Here is a 14,176-nt window from a genome sequence, read left to right as displayed (position 1 = left end):
CAAGGAGGAAAAGAAAGCCACAAGGTTTTGGGAAGTTCTTAGCGACGAGTAGGGAGCACGGCTTCCTCCAGGGAACATTAACAAGGGCACACACACAACAAAGCAACATGGAAACCATTCAAATGAGCAGTGATTCTTCCCTTGGCAGCACAGGTGTGGGCACACGTGTGTGCTTACATATATACGTACATGCGTGTGTTTGTGCACTCTGAGCAGTCTGTTGTGTCACACTAAAAATCATTGTCCTTTGCGGACAAAATTTACCAATTAGTAACTCTCACTTCCTAACGACCATAATTTAAGAAAACTGTTTACCTTGTATCACTAAAGTTTCTTAGAAACAATCTGAGCTGTAATTAATATTTTGGAATTGTCCTCCAAACCCCTTTAAGAAAAGAGAAGGCCTTTTTCCCTGATTGATATGAGGGTTTGGATCCAGACCTAAAGTTGTCAACCCAGCCCTTCCCTTTTTCTCTGTTTTTGAAAAAAACACACCATTTGAAAGAATGCTTCAAAAGCACATTTCCCACAGTAATTCAGAAGACAATTTCAAACAATAAAAACAGAGCAAACACAGCCCATTGTACAAGTTAAATAATATATAAACTTTTGAGTACATAGAGAAATGGGAATCTGGCTCATATCTGGCCTTCGAAAGATTCACAGGAAATTGATTTAATTAAAACTCAGTGACTGGTACATGTTTCCCTTTCTTCACAAAGGGAAATAAAGTATTACGTTATTGTTGTTGACATAATGCAGCAAAGCTTAACCAAGATTCTTGGTCTTCTCCTACAAAGCTCCACAAACCAGCAAGACTAAAAATTATTACTGGAATACACAGTGATCATGCATTGTTGAACTGTTACCTAGAGGTACTACCAGATATTCCTACTTGTAACTGATCTTATTCATGGGGAAAGTCATTTGACCTGGACAGGCTGGAAGAGTGGGCTACCAAGAACCTGATGAAGTTCAACAAGGACAAGTGTAAGGTCTTGCACCTGGGGAAATCCAGGAGCGCAGCACAGGCTGGGTTCTACCTGGCTGGGGAGCAGCTCTGTGGAAAGGGACCTGGGGGTCCTGGTGGACAACAATCTCGGTATGGGTGAGCAGTGTGCTGCTGCTGCTGCAAAGCAAGCCACCAAAATGCTGGGTTGCATCAACAAGGGCATCACCAGCAGAGATAAAGAAGTCATTCTCCCACTCAGCGCTGCTGTCACGCCACACCTGGAATTCTGTGGTCAGTTTTGGTCACTGCTATACAAAGATGTGGACAGGCTGGAGAGGGTACAGAGAAGGGCCACAAAGATGATCAAAGGACTGGGAAGCACTGGGTTTGTTCAGCCTTGAGAAAAGGAGGCTTAGAGGAGACCTTATCACCACATTCCAGTATTTAAAGGGTGGCTGCAAAGAAGATGGACACTCCCTTTTTACAAGAAGCCACATGGAAAAGACAAGGGCTAACGGGTACAAGTTACTCCTGGGGAGATTCTGACTGGACACAAGGGGAGAATTTTTCACAATGAGAACAATCAGCCATTGGAATAATCTCCCCAGGGAAGTGGTGGATTCCTCAACATTGGACACTTTTCAAATTCAGCTGGACGGGGCGCTGGGCCATCTTATCTACACCGTGCTTTTGCCAAGAAAGGTTGGACCAGATGACTCTTAAGGTCCCTTCCAACCTAGTATTCTATTGTTCTATTATTAATATGCTAATTACTTGACCAGTAATCAGTGATGACTGACAACTTGACTTCAGCACTACATGAAGAAGACATGTCAATAAGTAGATTTTCTGCTGGAATCAAACAGAGAAGACATTGTGCATGCAGTAGAACATACTTCTTTTAAGGAAAGATATTCATATTTGTGGAGGATCGCTAAGAACAGTCTTGCCATCTACACCCAGAAATATATATTGTTTAATTAGCCATTCTAAAAACAATCGTGTTGGCTGAAGGGAAGGGGGAGAGATACTTGTTAAAATGCTGTATTTGTCCCCCGCTACCTTTCAGTGCTCTCACACAAGCCTAATTTTCTTCCTAGCCAGCTCACCTCTCTGGCCTCCTTTTGTTTCATGTCCCATTTCCCATTCTCTTCTAACTTCTGAACTTTTGTTAGTTCGCTTTTAAGGAGAAAGGGAAAAAAACCCAATCCTTTCCTATTCATTTTTTTCCTGGATGGGGAGTGAGCAGAGACATGAATATGGCACCCTCATAATGATTTAACTAGGGCTTAATGAAATTTTCATCAGAACCTGCTGTTCATTTTAATGGCCTTTGAAAGACAATAGAACAATGGCTAGAGGGAAGAAAAGATTTTCTGTTGCATGCATTTGCAAAGCCCAACATTCAGTTGCTCCCCCCTCTCCCAATCTCTTCACAAAGCTGTAGATCTTTTGTTTGTACTGTATATTTTCATTTTAGTAGAGCTGAGATAATGCAGAGGCTCCGTAACCATTCTCATGCCTATCCGCGGCCTTTCCTTAATGGAGTCTGTGCAGCTTGTACAACCTCATGCTCAACAGAGTATTTTCACATTGCCCAGAACCCCTTGTTCTTTCCTCTCTCTCATATAAAAATCTGGTCTCCTTCCCTCCCACCGTACACAGGAAAGATCTTTTCCGTTCAAAGGCACAAGGTCATGGTCATAGCACTGACCATTAAGTCAACGTAAATGCAAAACGACACGCTATGATTATACGCAATATTCAAAAATATGCTTAGACAAGTAATTTGTTTCCCAACAGACCCTTACTATGTGCTCCAGTCAAGAAGAGAAGATTAATTTACCATCCTGACATGCTCTTGTACGTAACAGCGTGGCTGTGTTTGCACCTGTATTTTCATTTCACTGTGCAGGTTGTCTTAAATTTTTTTTTTTGTAGGCGCTGTCAATTCACGCTTCAACACTGAGATGGGCTCTGAGGGCCATGATTTGAAATGTTTGAAATAGATGTCTACAACAGGACGGGCGGGTGTAAATGAAAATGAAGTCTTATTACTGTGCATTAGGGAATAGGGCTCAGTATGTTCACACAACACCAACTGGCTCACAGTCCCCTGGAAATCTAATTGTAAATATGCATGCTGGATACCTACAGAGTATATAGTGAGAACTTTATCTTCCAGTCAGGAGTTTCTCTCTGCCCCAAATAGGCAGGAACTGAAAATCATACTTAAAGGAATGCTGTTCTGTAGCTTCTCAGAGGCGAGATGTTCGGTTTTAGTGGAAGCCCACAGAGCACAGGTGACACAGTCTCTGACTGGACACCCAGTTTCAAAAATTCTCCAGAGATGACACCTATACACCAAGGTTGAAACTTGCTGGCCAGACATAATGTAGAGAAAGAAGCCTGTATGGTGTCTGTATAGCACCTGCACTACAGATAAATAGAGGACGACACGACAGGACATGCTCTGAACAAAAGCCTTCATGAATTCCAAACTTAACTCCTTACCTTTCAAATAATGACATGTCTACTAGATAATTTCACCAAAAAATTGACATTGCTGCTAACACTGCTTTTTGCTCTCGAAATGGGGGGCGGGGGAGTAGTGGTGTAAATGACCCCCAGGCTGTTAGAATTACAGTGTCCATTGTGCCCCATGTTGAGGAGGTCGCCGTGTCTATCGCAACTGTGACAAAAAGACAGACAAAGGCTCTCGTTTGGGAAAAGCTAAAAACATTACCTATGATGGGATACTGCTGAAATTTATCTCTAATGTAGACAAGAACTATTAAGTTCTTTACTTCAATTTTGCTAGCAAGAAAAAGCGAATGGAGCAGAAAATGGGAAGATTAAAAAGTATAAAGTATACGTCTCCAAAGAATCTGGAGAAAAGAAAAGAAAAGAAAAGAAAACAAAACAGACAATTTTGGCCAGTCTCCCAGGCCTTACCTTCTGGCTCGTTTTTTATGAGCTCTTCCATTTTTCTTTGCTTCAGGGTGTCCACAACATCCGCTAGGCTCCCTTTGCGCCTTTCGGGGGTTCCCAGGGCTGTGCTGGACAATGACTCTCCACTCTGACGCCCACCTTCTTCTGCCTTCAAGGGTGAGGTAGATGAGTTGTGCGGGGCAAATGAAGACATCACTTTATTGCCATCAACTTCCTGAAAGGGGAGAAAAATGAGATGAAACATTTCTTTCTTTTCTTAAAGAAGAAAAAAATAAAGATGGAAAGAAAGAACAATCCTTTGTTCTTTGAGTTCATTGCTGTTTGTTCTTCTGTTGAAACCTTTAAAAAGGCATGCAATGCTTCAAAAACACCCAGAACAAAGCCTATCCATAAAGCATAAACCAAGATTACAGGCTGAAGTGAACAAAAATCTGCTTGCAGGAGAGAAACATAAAATACAGTTTTTCCCTAATTGAGAAGAAGTGTTGTACTCATAGGTTTCCTAATAACAATGGTATTGATTACCTTTAATTGTTTGTTCTTTTACAGCTTGCTTTCGAAAAAAATCTTCAATTTTTACAAGGACCATTAATTTCCTGACTTTATAAACTACTTAATGCCTTGATGGCTAGTTGTTTTAAGAAATGAAATAGTAACCAAGTATTAAATACCCTTCACCATATGACTTATTTTAACTCACAGTTCAAGTAGTTCTCCCATCTATATGGGATGAAGCAATTGTTTTCTAATTCTCCTTCTATTTTCCCCTTCTATCTCATACCTTCATTTCTCGTAGAGACAGTATCTTTCACACAGGTGGTCCTAACGACTTTCACTACAGGCAAAATGGCAAAACTCTGTGACCTGGAACATACACACAATCCTCCTCACCTGAGAGTCCACAGAGGTCTATTCATTAATTTTAATGGAAACCATAGCTGGCTCCAGCATCTTCAAACTTGCCTTCATTAACATGAGAGCCTTCTCCTCCACACCTTCTCCAACACAGAGCAATGTTCTCTGCAATTCCTTTTCCCTTCTATGTCTCTTTTATGCCCTACCCTTCTGTACACATCTCTGAAACCCTCTTTTCCCCTCTGCTAACATATGCCATCTACACCTTCCAAAACGTAGGTCAATGTCTCTGAACAAAGCTTGCTGCAGAGTACATACACTGCATAATATAATGCTGCAACCAGGAACAGTTTTTATTTTGATGAGATTCTCCAGAGGTTTTTTTGTTCTTTTTCATTATCCTATTTCCTTACATTTTTGTATTCCAGATGTTTAATGAATATTATTTCTAAAAAAGCCATTAGACCATCTTGTGACCTCAGTTACGGACTTGGTTGAAAGAGTCTTAATAATGTTTAAATTGTTTTCATTTCACAGTGTATGAAAGTGACACATATATGGTTTTTAGTGATTTGCATTACAATTTTATCTTTTTTTTTTTTCTGAGTACTTTTTGGTGTCTCTGGTTTAACAAACCCCAATATTTCAGCAAAACCCCTGTCTTTTCATAAATAGAACATAAATTGCTAAAAATTACCTCCATGAACTTTGAGTAAAGTAACATGGGAGAAAGGAAGTAAAGAATGGATTTATTTTCACGGACTACTTCATACTGGCAAAAAGATTACCTTTGGTTAAAAAAACTTTTAGTGCAAACAGTTCTGAGCAGCTTGAACGTGTTATACTAGTGAATAAATTCCCTAACAGAATCGGATTTAACTGAGATTACAATCTGGGCCATCATATGCCCCAAAAGCCAAACCCAGTGATGTTAATGAGAGACTTTCTACTGACGTCAATGAGCTTTTGACCAAGCCCTAAAAAATTTTCTGACTCTAGTCAACAGAAATGCTTCTGTTTTTTTATCTTGCAACTCTCTCCATTTTTGTTCTGCACTTGGGAAATTACTAGTTGTTAACACTGGACTTCAAAAATTATTTGGAGCCAACTGTAATTTTTTTCCCACGTATACAGACCTGAATAAATTGGGTTTTAACACCGATCTAGCTGAGCAAAATAGTTAACTTCAGCATCAGTTCAGATTTTAGCTAACATTCAAACTTATTATCATCAAGGGGGAATTTTTTTCTTATAGATAAGGCCGAAAGAGGAAATATCTTGAAAGCTGCTTTCTTATTCACGCTTTAAAGACAGATAAGCCAAATACTATCCTTAGTTACAGTTCTGAAATCCACCTATTCTATCAATTATGTATAGGAACAGTATAATTCCAATTTTACGAGAAACTAGTTTCTTCATTTTATCCCGAAGTGGGCCACGAAGAAACTCATGTTTCTGTCTAAGTCACACATTGTTACAGATACAAAGTACTTGCAACAGCTGCCAAAACCTCAGGAATCATCACTGCTGCTTCCATGGACATTTTTGGTACAGGCAAGTGGTTTTGTATGTAAAAATATCTTCTGAGCCTACAAGTTTGTTATAAGAAAAGAAGCCTAAGAACACAAGACTGAATGATATGTAAGGTAATAAAAAGTGATTTTCTAAATTACAAATTGTTTGGCATTCAAATGGAACACCCACAAGTATTTTCAAAACTACTAACATTTCCCTGCCCCTTTTTCTGGGGAAAGGAAGTGTGAGGGGGAGAGGACAAGAGCGAAGTTTGTGGGTACAGCATCATCAAAGGACTCTGGGTCCTCAGAAAAAGTCACTTTTGTTTCTGCAAATTCAGTTTCCTACCTGTAAAACAGGCACAAAAGAAGTAACTTCTTATATTGGAAAGGTCTTGGAACACAGAGACACCCTGATCCTACAATGTTGGCTGAAAGCATTTATACCGTACCATAGTCAAGAAGACTTCACGGCTCAACAAAAAAAGGAAAGGGAAGTATTCTACACAGATATTTTAAAAATAAACATCTAAGTAATCACTCCCCAAACAAAATGTTTCCTTAGGCCGCTCCTGTTATGTGTGCACGTATGCAGTGTTTGCATATAACATACGTGGGCTATTTATACACTTGTGAGGTTTAAGACGCGCTCCGCTTAATCAAAACACATATACAGTAGGGGGAACAGCTGCAATCACATCTCAGTGGGCTAAATTACAGTACACCAGTGAATTATTCATTCAAAAAGATCTGTAGCAATCACACATTCACGGCGTGATTTGCAGCCTAAGAGGAATCCTCTCCTTCCCGCGGCAGCGGATGGATGAGCACAGGCATCAGCTGCTGGGAGCTCAACACACCTCCTCTCGCACACCAGCTCCAGCACCTGCCTCTCCTACTCACCCAGGATCTTTTTATTCTGTCCTTCAGAACAACCTGAAACGCTCAACTGGTACCTTGGCTTTTGCCTTATGTCCCTGTGTTTTATTTTGCTCTTTCTTAGGCCGTCACTGGGGAAAGTGAAAAGGAACTTTCAATGGTTCTGGATTTTTACTTCTACCATGGAAAAAGAAAGGATACTTCCACATAAAACCTGCCCATGTCAACAGCTGTATAAAGCTAAAAATCTTTTAGCAAAGAAAATCCTCTGATACTACATATGAGAATTTCACACTCAGAGAAATCCTTAATGGCCAGAAAGATATGTCATCAACTGTTTGAAATTAATCCCCTGAGAAGGAAGTTCCCTCCCAAGTCCTGAGATTTAGCAGGTTCCTTTTTGGAAAGGACAAACTCATACAACTCATTCGGATAACAGAGAGAAAAGCAACAACACTGTGAAGCGTGGTATTAAAGAACCCAAGTATCGACTCCTGACATTTTAAAATGAAGTCCATCAAGCCACATGCACGACCCATCTCTCAGTCACCAAAACAGTGGAAAAACAGACACTCTTTTAGCAGAGAAGAGTCTCTCTGGGCTGTGTAACCATTTCACCTGTTCCAGTTTGATTACACTCCAGCCTCTGGCAGGGCTAATCCCAGTCAGGGCGTTATGCAGCTGCTTCATGGACGGGGCTCTACTCTTCATCTGCGTCGGGAATTCCTCTGCTAAACGGGTGCTGGCACAACATCTCACCCGACCCTGAGCTGGGATCGTACTCACCAACACCTGATGCTGCCGCTTCTTGCTTTTCCCACCTCGGAAAGGCAGAGGAGAACCTGCACGGATCCTGCCGAACCAAACACCCTTAGACCCTTCTTCCCCCCTCAACAACAGCAACAAAAAGGAGGACTGGCCAGCGTGGAGCGTCTTCTGCTTCTGTTCCAAGCCAGAATCCACAGGAAGACCCCTTCATTTACAAGAAAGTTGCCTCTCTATTGCCAAACGGCTTTCCACCTATGGAGGAAATACCTCTTCCAAGGTTTAATGATAAAACAGGCTTCTGCCCTTTCAGGATGAGGTCAATAATCTTCCTTTGTTAATCTTGGGCAAGCTTTACTTAATCTAGCCCCCTTGTCACCTTTGTGATTGACAGGAAAAGTCATGTCACTGGACAATGGACTTATCCTCACTGAGCAATATCTTTTTTAAAGATTACACAATGTTACCCTTGCTCTCATAAAAAGCGCAAACATTTTGCTGTTACAAGAAACTATTCGTTCCAACTGTATCTTTCAAATTGTCTCTCTCCTTTTCCAGGGTCCAACTGTGGCCTATTTAGGGACAGTGAAACAATTCATGAAAAGAAACAGGTTGTACTTGACAATCTTTCCAAAATACCTCTTAGAGCTCTAAACAGACCTCCTCTTCTCCTTCCTCATCTAGAGATGCACGTTATTCCTGCCCGCAATTAAACTCAGACAGAAAACTCTGTTTCTGTGACATTAAAATTTTGTCCCAAACTAACCAATAATCGAAGCAGAAGAAAACTCAGAACTAAGTCTGAAACTGCTAATTATCACCATATGGTACGCAAGGAAGCTGCATCTGCAGCAAAAGAAAAATTATTATGAGAATCAAGCTTCTGGTTTCGCAGCCAAAAACACCTGGAATGAAATACTTGTGTCTTTAAAGCAAGCATTGATATTGTCTGATTTTAAGAAGCCTGTGATCCTAAAAGCAACCTAGCAGGTTCTTTTCTCAAAGCTGGAATTTTGCCCATACTTTGCTCTTTTAGAATGTGTAAAGAAGACACGAAAGCAAATTTTTTGCTCTGCTTTCTGCATTACACACGTAGGCCTATCTATTTTGTAGTCTCCATAGTGACCAGGAAGCCGGTAACAGTATGACATAAGACATAACCAGAAACCAGAATACTTCACACTTCTGAAGACAAATGATTCTTAAACAATTTAGTACTGTTCGCTATTTATTTTTATTTATTTTACCTAATAAACTTTTAGGAAATTAATGTCTTTGTTTAAGATTCAACACCGTAGCTACTTCAAGTAAAAATCTGAAAGCTTTAAAAACACCCCCATTGCCCACAGGAGGTCCACCAGCAATTATGAGAAAGCCCAAACTTGACATTTCCAGTATTTTTTAAGGTTTAAAAGAAACAAAACACACAGACAGTATTCACAAAGCAAGAATGATCTTTTTTTTTTTTTTCTCTTAACCTTCCTTGCTTTAATTAATGTAATTAACTTACTTTAGGAGCATAAGTGCCATCAGCTCTCAATGGGAATCATATCGTCAAATCACTTAAGCGATTTAGAAAATTCTCTCCTCCTACATTCTGTGTCAGAGGGGCTGTAGGGCAGGTATTTCCATAAACCTGTATGGTTTATGGTGGCTGTAAACCTGGCACCTTCAAGAAGATGAAATACATATTCCACAAGGCTTCCCAGTGCACACCATACTTTTTATACATAAGAATTTCTTTGCTTCTGTCTTATATTTAAATGGTCTTTTGTCTATAGGTTTCCTTCATGGAGAAAAGTTGTTCACCAATGGTGGAAAGGAATGATCCCAAGGAGATTTGCAAGAACAGTGGAGGATTCGGTGAGAAAAAGGGAGACTATGGTAAAAGGGCATAGAGGGGAAAAAAATGGAAGAGGATAAATACACCATTAGGAAGTAAGAACTGACAAGAACACATAATCCAAGGGGAGATAAAAGAGATGTCACATAAACAAACTAAGAAAGACGTACATCCACTGGCTATGGTTCTGCAATTAGATCTATGCAAACCAGCAGCTATTCTTATACAGATTTTTTTTTTTCCTAGGAGTGGTTTTAGTGATGACGAGGAACTGAAATGTAATGGAGAGTGAAGAAGTTTATGAATAGATCTGAAGAGGTAATCATGGCAGAGAAGTAAGAATTTTATCCATATTAGGTAAACTAAACATAATAAATAGAGATGTACAATTTTCTTTTTTCTATGATCACACTACAGCCAGGAGAAATGCATTCAATTCAAATATTGTTTTGGCTTTGCTGAGATGATGTATTTGGGACACCATGATCTATATTTTGGAAGTATTACTAGTTATCAGACTTACAGAATCCTGATCACATCTAGCTCTCCCTCTAAAACCTTAATACATTGCTTAGTACTGGAATTTATTTTATTTTTTTTTGGCAATCATTACTGTCTCTTGTCCTACAGGTTGCATTTATTTGACATCAAATGCTGTATCTAATTAATGACCTCTTTTTGATGAGGCAGAAGATACCTGGCAGAGGTTCCAACGAGAAGACTAACAGGTATTTCCAGTGTTTGACATCTATGAACCTTGTCAAAAATGATTTGAAGCTCAAAAAGAAGACCATCTGCTCTATGAACTCTGCTACATCAGACACTTTCTTCTGCCTTCTTCCTCCATATGTAAAACTGAGACAATAATAACTATTTCCTGCAGCTTAGGGCATTTTATATAATTGATGTAAAAAGCCTAGAGATTATTGGACAAAAGCCTCCTAGCAGTTGTAGTTTGATTTTTATTGATGCAATAAATACTCAGGTCTTACATTACACTGTGGTGCACTACAGCCCAATCATCTGCAACCGGAAATTGGGAACTCTCCCATATATCAAGCGCCACCCCACAATAGCTGCCAGGAACACTGAAACCTACTTTTGATTTTTTCCAAACACCATGATACTCCAACTGCTGCCATAACTGCACAAGCAAGAGAAAATTTCAAGCGTCTCCAAGGTTTGGAGACGAGTTGGGAAGAAGCCGTTCAGCTGCGTTCACACAAAAGGAGTAACTTATAATCCATTTGGCTTTGACTTCTAACTTTATCTGTGATTTACAAAACACAGGAGCAGATTTTTCAAGGATTTAAACTATCGAAAGCTATAAGGAGGTGCCTAGTGGAATTTTTGAAAATGCGCAGTAATATATATTCATTTAATTCCCACTGATTTCAATTATAGGTTCCTGAAAGCAAAGAGCCTGGAACCAGCACGGTGCGACGGGCTGACTGCGCTTCTTCACCAGACGATTATCAGCCTATCTGCAGCACAGAGCACAATCTGATAACCCATGTTTTAAGGCAAACATTTCTTCTCTGGCTGTTCTGCATTCCAGCCCATCCCCAAACACACAGCTCAAGTTTATTATTTCTTACTGCTTATCCCCCATTTCTACTCGAGTCATTACAAATCAAAGAATTAGACGCAAACCGTGGATCTGTTTGTAGTAAAAAATATATGAGAAAATGTTGCGAGTGAAATTTTAGAACCTTTTTATATTGGATGTCAACAGGTTGTTGTTGTTTTTTTTAAAATCATTTTCGTTTGTGCTACAGGTTTTGGTTTTATTTTTAGCTGACCTCTTTGTCCCATTTCTTGCAATGAAGTGTTCCCCCATATGTAAAAGTAAATTGCAAATCTTTCTACAGAATAAAGATATTAAATATAATAAAATAGTAATGACTACTTTGTATTGGGTAAATACGGTTAGAGACATAATTACTGACCCACACTCTCTGACCAGATCTCTCCCACTGCTTCTTTCTCCAGCAAAACTCATTTTAAGAATGTAATATAGGATTACATCTATTTGCTCTCGATATACTTCACAAACAAAACTGGCATCTTGAGAACTCCTAATATGTTAGCTATAACCTGCAAAAACAAAGAACATGTTGTACTATAACAGCCTTGTTATCTTCATGCTAGTAATCTTCATGCTTAAAAATAATAAATAAAACTCTGCAAAAGCACTTTTAAGACTTTTATGATCTCTTCCCTGGGGGACTAAAGATCACCCTTAAGACCTTGCTAAACAAAAAATAAGACTACTTATCAAAACAGCTTGGTAGAGTCTTCAGCATACATTAAATCCTTCTAATAGTTTGGAAATCATGTGGCATAAAACGATTATCTTTGTAAAAATACAAGCTTACTAACCACATACAACTCCTCTGGCATCGTGTTGTAAAACTTATGTTAAGTGTCAAAGGCAGTTTCACCACCAGCTTTCTTACTGTGAAACAAACCCATTGTCTGTGCTAACTCCTTGGGAGAACAGGAGAGGACTGTCTGAGCACAATTTAGTGATATAATCAAGAGAATGCCAAAGGCTAGCGGTGGCTCCAGGGCTGTTCCCAGCTGCCCAGCTTTCGTGTTACGCTTCACCACAGCTTGTGGATGGGAAAGGGAGGTCAGATCACCTCTGGCAGCCTATAGAAAATCCTAGCAGACAGACATACTTCACCTCATTCCTTTATCTGGGGGGCTGAGAGTAAAGACAAGACGTGTAAGATATGGTCAAAACCGCATCCCCTGTGTTGAGGATGATTTAGAGGGTATCCTGTCCGGAGAGAATAACCCTCCAAAGAAGAACAAAAGATAAAAATATATCCTGTACGTATAAGGGCTTGTGCTCACATTCGTACTTCTAATTCTCCCAGGTCAGTGTGATTCTGCCAAGCACCAGAATATGGTACTTGGTACATGTATGGTATAGAATATGGTACAGAACCAGGTATGTAACAGAATGGCACACTCAGCCCTCACGTGTGGTCCCAGTTGTTCCATTTGGGCCAGTAAACGGGCAACGAGATCTCCCAATCCCCCTACAAATACTCAAAGCATTTAAAGAGCCCCTCATATTTGCTTCTTCGCCACCCCAAACCTCTCTTATACCGCTCCTTCTCCCAGCGCTCTGGACTATTCCGCATCCGTGTGACAGCTTGTACCATCCACATCTTTTTGGACAGTTTGCATGTATTTACTTTGTTATTACTGGCCCATATTTAGCCTTTCCTCTTTCAGTCTTCCCTCACAAATCAGCTCCTGCAGCTCTTTAATCATTTGTTGCTTGCATCTGAAATCCCTCCAATTTGCTGACTTCTCTAACGTGGCCAGAACCGAAGGCATTATTTCACATGTAATCTTAGCAGAGTTATGAGGAGAAGGACAATTACCTCCTCGTTACCGCCTTTTTTGCTGCCTTGCTGCATGACAAGCTCATATCTAATTTGTTTTAACACACCTAAATCTTTTTCAGCATTACTGTTTTCCAAGTGCCTTACTCCCATTGATTATCCGCCGTTTGGATGACTTTATCCAGCTGTATCAGTTTGTAATTTTACATTTGATTATTTCCTGCCGTACAGTCTCCCCTCGATTCCTTTGATACTCTGGTTCTGTTTTCCCTGATGTACCACTGGCAACTTTAATGAGTGTATTACAATTCACTTCTTCAAACTTCTGTAACAGTGCGGTTATTTCTCCAAATTTCTAAGAACATTGCTGCAGGCACCCACCGTCCTGTGACACCCATGCCAAGGACTAGACACCCTACGGCAGGCCAAGCACTGCCATACCCACATTCCTTCCAGTCCATCGTTTTTTTCCAGCCATCTCAGCCCAGGGTAAGCCAAAGGGTACAACCTGTGCAGAGTTTTGTGCCCTAGGAATTCCTTCCTCATTTCTTCAGGTGGAATTCCTCTGACAATCTCTGCCATCCTGGCTTTTCGAAGACGGTACGCATCTTACTCGAAACTCTGTATATCTGCCTCTTTCCACTAGTGAAATAAAATCATATCGTACAACATCACCCTACCCACCTCTCAACAACTTAATGCATTATTGTTTTTCCTTTTTTATAGTGACTTTATCCAGAACATTCAAATGAGATGCATGAAACACTGTAAGAAGAAAGCACCTCACAATACACACATACTTATGGACTGAATTCCATGCAACTTCCAATAATCAATTCTTTCAGAATTATTTGTTCTTTATACTTTTGAAGATTTCAGTCCAGACATTTAATACCAGGAATCTTACACATACCCTACGTAAGGGCATGAAGGGTAGGTTTGTGGCTGAATCCACTACACTTTTAAAAAATTATGTTCTGCTTTATACATGTGTATTGTTCATGAGCCTTCTCAATTCATACCTATTTATTTACTTCTACTGTATATTTGTTCT

General features: G+C 39.9%; 1 protein-coding gene across 5 annotated transcripts in view; it reads right to left on the bottom strand.

Moving 5' to 3' along the window:
• Positions 1-14,176, bottom strand: part of SOX5 (SRY-box 5) — a 673,706-nt gene that overhangs the window by 230,164 nt on the left and 429,366 nt on the right. For all 5 annotated transcript variants that reach the window (XM_014959575.1, XM_014959577.1, XM_014959574.1 and 2 more), the window contains one exon: positions 3,908-4,118. In XM_014959575.1, coding sequence (XP_014815061.1) covers positions 3,908-4,118 — 211 coding nt within the window. The remainder of the gene's footprint in view (positions 1-3,907; positions 4,119-14,176) is intronic.

This window comes from Calidris pugnax, unplaced genomic scaffold, assembly GCF_001431845.1.
Source record: "Calidris pugnax isolate Ruff unplaced genomic scaffold, ASM143184v1 scaffold316, whole genome shotgun sequence".
NCBI classification, from domain to species: Eukaryota; Metazoa; Chordata; class Aves; order Charadriiformes; family Scolopacidae; genus Calidris; species Calidris pugnax.
Note: the sequence above shows the minus strand (reverse complement) of the source record. Positions and strands in the feature narration are given on the sequence as shown.